We start from the raw sequence: 7171 nt of genomic DNA on the forward strand, positions 1-7171 counted from the left end.
CGTCCTAAATGAGCATAAACTGTTAGGAATGCAGTCGTGACACCTGTTAATTAATGTAATCAAACGAAAAAAAAAAACTATATTAATCATTCATTCGTTGCTCTTTAATCAGAATGTGTATTCACACAGTGAAGAAACGGCTAATAAGATTTGATTCTATTTCATTAAAATAGCTATTAATTTTAATAAGCAGAACTGTTTCCTAATTTATTTGCTGCTAATGTATCTTTTTTTTTTGTTGTAAATAATAATGAAACATATTACTGACCATTTAACTGTTTATTTGTAACAAAACAGCTCCAAACAAACATATTTAGTAATTTAGAGATTTTTTAAAGGGGTCAGGGGAATCCCGTATTATGGTGGACATATCTCTTTTCACATACCAATGTTGACAAGTATGCACCAGAAGCGTTGCTTGACATAAAGCTCTATTAGGGCACCGCCCCCCTCAAAAAAAAAAGTATATATATATATATATATATATATATATATATATATATATATATATATATATATATATATATATATATATATATATAGTTAAATTCCCCCCTGAATTATTAGCCCCCTGCTAATAATTCACACACATCATGCTTAAGATCACCATCATAATAGTTTAGTCGACTTGCAAAACTCACTGCGTGCTGACACCTCAGCATAAAAGGCTGTCAATGTTGGTCTTACAACGCATGAGTAGCAGGTATTTTTTAAACACATGCATGTTTTTACATTGAAAAAAAAAACTGTAGAAAAGAGGCGCATTGGAAATGAAAAATCCATACAGTGGATCCACAACTTAACCTTAAGATCCAAATGGGCAAGTTTTGTTTTCAGAGCTTCAGTGAGACCGAATTTAAGCTCTGAAACGGTTAGTCTGAAATGTGTGCTTTAATTAGCAGCTCATTGAGGGACATCGCTCACACTGGCTGCTGTCTGACACTAAGACTCTAGTTTCAATAAGCACAATGTCTCTATGGTGCCTGGAAAACTGGCTCTGTGTAAGCTGAATACCTTCCTGTACTGTTTGTTCTCCATCACATCTCCGAAAGCTTTCCAAAATCATTCATTTTCCTTCGGCTCAGTCGCTTTTTTATCAAGGGTCACCACAGTGGACTGAACTGCTAAGTATTCCAGCATATGTTTTTCTTAGCGGATGCCCTTCCAGCCGCAACCCAGTACAAGGAAACACCCAAACACTCTAGCATTAACACTACAGCCATTTCAGTTTACCCAGTTCCACTGTACACATGTGTTGGAACTGTTTGAAACCGGAGCACTCAGAGGAAACCCACACAACCACGGGGAGAACATGCAAATTCCACACAGAAATGCCAACTGACCAGTGATATATAGGCTATGATTATTTTTAAGGGGAATAAAATAATAATAACTATAAAATCCAAAGTGATTAAATAAAACAACACATTCTAATGACATACTGCACAAATTGTAAAACTTCTTTAGACTCACAATGATAATAACCATAATTATGTTTTAAAATAGCAGCACCTTTCTGGCAGTTTATAATAAGTCCGTGTGAAGGAGTTGTGCGTGACACAAGCTCCTTATAAGTGCTGGCTTAAGCTCGGAGGACCGATCCATTTCAGTCGCGGGGGTGTTCAAGAACACAGCGCCTCTCAAAGCAGCAAAACGCGCGATGACCGAGCGGGATTTCACTGCTTTTGCACTGCTGTCTTCCACTACAGACAACAGAGACACAAAACACAACTCTCTCATAAAACTCCACTGCAGAAATGGAGGATTTCATCTCCGGATCCTACCCAGCGGGACGGTGGACGCGAGCCGACAAGACAACGACATTAACAGTCAGTATAGAGTCATTTGAAATTGAGGTAAAGTTAGTTTTATAATAATTTCTCCGTAATATAACTTCACAAAATTATCTCTATATATTCAAAGTAGTATTAGCAGCCAATTACTTTCAAAGTACAACATTGTCCACAGTCAATTAAATAGCGCTAATGTTTTTTCCAAGTCATCATAGCTTACTTACATGTGAATTCAGACCGAATAATCAAAGTACCATGGTAAACAACTTAGGGAGCATGTCACAAGTTGTCATTGAACGAATGTGGGAATATAAAACCAACTTTACCTCAATCCATTTGAACTTTAAAGCCATCCCTGCTGAAAAATCCAGCTTAAACCAGCCTAGGCTAGTTGGCTGGTTTTAGCTGGTCGACCAGCCTGGTTTTAGAGGGGTTTTGGCCATTTCCAGGCTGGTTTCCAACCATTTCCAGCCTGGTCCTAGCTGGTCAGGCTGGAAAATGACCAGCAAAATCCAGCTAAAACCAGCTCAACCAGCCTGGTTGAAGCTGGATATAGCTGGTTTTGGCTGGACTCTCAGCTTGGCTAGGCTGATCAAGCTGGTTTAAGCTGGTCATCTCCCAGCCTGACCAGCTAAGACCAGGCTGGAAATGGCTGGAAACCAGCCTGGAAGTGGCCAAAACCCCTCTAAAACCAGCCTGGTCGACCAGCTAAAACCAGCCAACCTAGGCTGGTTTAAGCTGGATTTTTCAGCAGGGATTTATAAAGTGAGATTCTCATGTTTTGGCTAAACAATGAGCTAAATGTAATGAATAAGATCAATATTACACTATTAATGGCGTGGATTGGTTGTTTCTATGAAATTATGGTGTATATGGGTGTACAGTGCACACACATGAAAAAATAATTTATAGGCTACTGTTTTCAAACTATACTATAGTAAAGTGCTTACGGCAACTATAAAGTTTGAACCATACAAAACTACCTGACAAAAGTCTTGCCTATCCAAGTTTTAGGAACAACAAATAATAACTTGACTTAGTTTATCATTTGGCAGTTCATTCCGCTGTGGTGACCCCAGAATAACAAAGGGATTAAGCCGAAAAGAAAATGAATGAATGAATTTATATAGTGTTTTATATCCATATACCATAAAGTGTATTATATTGCATATATTATAGCATTTACAGCACTTTCTTAGTGACTTCTTCACCATACTATACTATAGTGAACTGATAAACCATAATAAACACTGTTGTATACTTTAGTATTTATTACTGTATACTTTGGTCATTTGTTTACTATAGTTGTTGCATTACCATAGCACCTATAATATCACCACAACAAACCAATTCAAGTGCTTTACCATAGTATGGTTTAAAAAATATAGTATTTATTGTGAATTTACTATAGATTTGTTGTTATAGTGTTGTTGTATGGCAGCTCTTTTAAAGGTAAAAGCAGTGAAAGCAGGAGTTGTGGCCATCAGAGGTCATGAGACTGGACTATACCTTGCAATGGACAAATGTGGAAGACTTTATGGCACCGTGAGTTTATATATACTTGAATACCACTATTTTTCAGTGCTGTTTCACATGTATTAATGTGTACTTATAGTCATTAAAATAACTATGAAATGACCTACCCCTGACCCTAACCTTAACCCATGTAGTTTCCTTAATCCGCTACTTAATTAGATAACACATTCCTTTATTTAAGCAAACACTGTAAGTAGGCATACTGTAAAATAAAGTGCAACCTGTATCTGTTTGACATTAATATTTTTAATATAATTAAATTTTTTTTTTTTAAATGGAGATTTCTATTACTTGAAAGCTGAATAAATAAGCTTTTAATTCATGGTGGGTAATTATTCATTCATTCATATTCTTTTCGGCTTTGTCCATTTATTAATTGGGTGTTGCCACAGCGGAATGAACTGCCAACTTATCTGACATATGTTTCATGCAGCGGATGCCCTTCCAACCGCAACCAAGTTCTGGGAAACACCCATTCACTCTCATTCACACACATACACTACTCACCTATAGCGCATGTGTTTGGACTGTGGGGGAAACCGGAGCACCCGGATGAAACCCACACAAACACGGGGAGAACATGCAAACTCCACACAGAAATGCCAGCTGACCCAGCCAAGACTCGAACCAGCAACCTTCTTGCTGTAAGGCGCAATCGCCACCATGCGCCCAAATGTATATAATAAAGATTAATATTATTATTGATGATGATTATTATTATTATTGATTATTATTATTATTATTGATTATTATTATTATAAAGTTATTATTATTTATTTTGTATTATTATTGATTTATTTTTATTATTAATTTATTATTATTGATTTATTATTACTATTATTTTTATTAGTATAAATATAATATTAGTGATTTATTATTATTATTAAAATATTGATTTAATATTATTATAATTATTGATTATTATTATTATTAAAATATTGATTTAATATTATTATTATTGATTATTATTATTATTGATTTATTATTATTACTGATTATTATTATAAATTTACTATTATAAATTTATTATTATTATTATTAATCTATTATTATTGATTGTTAATATTATTGATTTATTAATATTATTGATTATTATTATTAGTAGTAGTAGTATTAATATTATCATCATTAATTATGTATTATTATTAATAATACGTATTAATCTTTATTAATCATTAGAACTTATATTATATAATTATTTGTTAGGATAGGGCAATATTTGTTATATAGAATATATAGAAGTACTCAAATGTTAATGTTTTTAAGTCATCAAATTAAGTGCTAAGCAATGCATATTATTTACAAAATATCTTCATGGATTTTAGTAAACTTATGGCATTAAAGAAAAATTTATAATTTTAACCCATATAATGTATTTTTTTGGCTATTGACAAAACTATACCTATGCTATGCAACCTAAGACCTAAGACGGTACCTCTTTAAACTGCAGCTCATTTGTAAATGATGTGCTGATCTTTGTGCCAGGCTGTGCTGAATGAAGAGTGTTTCTTCATTGAGAAGATGGAGGAAAATCACTACAACACATACCGTTCGCAGAGATATCAGGACAACGGAGACTGGTTTGTGGGCATCAGAAAGAACGGACGGACAAAAGACGGCTCCAGAACACACAAGGGCCAAAATGCAGTCTACTTCCTACCGATTCCAGTGGATGGCAGCGTACAGTAACATTCAGCTCTTCCATTTAACACAAGAACTATGAAGATTTGTAAATACCAAACATAAATGTGGAGACAGTGCTTAGTTAGCTATTTTGTCTTTATGTGAAACTGGTTATTAGATGTTAGTTGACTGTTATGTTTATAAATTAAATTAACAGATCAAGGAATTTTTCACAGTATGTCCTATAATATTTTTTCTTCTAGAGAAAGTGTTTTATTTCGGCTAGAATAAAAGCAGGTTTCTTTTTAAAAACATTTTAAGGTCAATATTATTAGCCAGCATTATTTTATCAATTTTTTTTGTCTAAAGTCAACCACTGTTAAACATTGGCTTCCATAATTACCCTAACTTTACCCTAATTAACCTAGTTAAGCCTTTAAATGTCAACATGACAAAGATAAAATAAATCAGTTATTAGAGATGAGTTATTAAACTATTATGTGTAGAAATGTGCTGAAAAAAATCTTCTGTTAAATAGAAATTGGGAAAAAAAAACATCTACAGGGGGCTAATAATTCAGAAGGGCTAATAAATGTACAGTTTATATGTACTCAGGGCTTTACATCAACACTTGCCAACCCGCCAAATGTGGGTAGATTCCGGTTGTGGCTCATCGTCACTACAGATTAGACTGTTAGTTTATGACCGTTTGTCTATATGCGCACTAATGTGATCTTAGAATCGAGAAGCAGCACGACTGACAAAAACAGCTTGTCGCCGAGCAAAGGAAAGCAGGTGAATAACGAATGAGAGGATCACATGCATGGTGAGACAGGCTTTCCTCACTCACTGACGATGGCTTAACGCCCCATTCACATGGGGCATCAGCGTCAATGCTTTCTATACACTTTGGGTGACGTCAGGCATTGCCGATCTGCATTGTGGATCCGTCGGCGCGGCTTCAGAGGCGTTGCTCGCTGCAGAGATTGGAACTAGCTCAACTTTTCAAGCGCCGACTAAAGCGTCAGCCAATCAGATCGCTGTATGCAAATACACCAGCTAGACAGTGGCCTATTGCTGACTGAATTTCATTGGCTGATGCTGCTATGAAGATCGCTTCAGCCCCAACTTCAGACACGCCTTCAGTCAAGCGTTGATGCTGAAGCCCCGTGTGAATGGCGCGAGTGTTTGAAAGCTCTAGTGAAACAAAACTAGTGCGATGCTCGTGCACCCACAGTCCTTCAAGAACTCGAGATTCTTTGTAAGCAGCAGCAGTTGTTGCCGCTTTCGCTTTAACCATTCTTTGAACAGATTATTAATTGGCCTAACATTAACCGTGTGCACGGCATCATCCTGTCATTAACGCACACAGAATATTTTTCACCCGCCTTATTTGCTTGCTGTTATTTTTGTTAATAAAGTTTAATAATCATCCTTTACAATAATATTGCTTTAATATGTTGTTGTTGTATGCATATAACTGGTGATCTGGGATATTGAGCCAGAACAGATCACTGTGCATAGTTTTAAATGCGTGAGAATATATATATATATTTTTAAATGTCAGCTGTTTTGTTGAATAAAAAGTGTATGTATACAGCAGTATTTTGCTTGTTTTGACACATTATTTTAAATTTGTTGCGAGGAAATAATTAGTTTGGTGTGGCCATTGACAAAAAAGGTAAATCTTTATTGTGTTGAGGCCTGAAAAGTCCTGTGAAAGAAAACTAAATGCAATGCGACACTTAATGAAAGCATAATCCATTTAGCGTATAAACAAAACACACTTAAATGAACGAGGAGGCAAGTGGAAAACACACAAAACCTAAATGAAGTAATTTTCAGATGCCGCAACCCATGCCAAAGTCAAATTTATGCATATAAAATATATTTTCCCAACAACAAAATTGTGGCTAGTGAAAATGGCGAGTGGCTAGTAACGATGGAAAACTACTAGCCACAGTGGCCGGTGATCAAAAAAGTTAATGTCAAGCCCTGTATGTACTTATTTGTACATGACAATGTAAAGAAAGATTTTTCAAAGATTACAAATAGTTTGCCATAATTGGAGCTTTTGAACAAGAAATATGTTTTGTTAAACAAAATATCTGATCCTTCCATAGGCAAATGTAAATATAGGCTACTGTAGAACTGCACATATACTGTATATCCGGGCTGTACATTAAATTGTGTCCCGCTTAACATGTGAAAAGTCATTT

At 35.2% G+C, this 7171-nt stretch overlaps 1 protein-coding gene across 1 annotated transcript; it reads left to right on the forward strand.

Annotated features, from left to right (window-relative positions):
- Positions 1 to 1623: 1623 nt before the first annotated feature.
- fgf1b (fibroblast growth factor 1b) lies at positions 1624 to 6554 on the forward strand. Its single transcript, NM_001105278.1, has 3 exons — positions 1624 to 1829; positions 3235 to 3338; positions 4815 to 6554. Exons 1-3 carry the CDS (start codon positions 1661 to 1663, stop codon positions 5016 to 5018), a joined length of 477 nt encoding a protein of 158 aa, NP_001098748.1. The 5' UTR covers positions 1624 to 1660; the 3' UTR covers positions 5019 to 6554.
- Positions 6555 to 7171: the final 617 nt, after the last annotated feature.

This window comes from Danio rerio, chromosome 21, assembly GCF_052040795.2.
Source record: "Danio rerio strain M-AB ecotype USA chromosome 21, GRCz13ab, whole genome shotgun sequence".
Classification (NCBI taxonomy): Eukaryota; Metazoa; Chordata; class Actinopteri; order Cypriniformes; family Danionidae; genus Danio; species Danio rerio.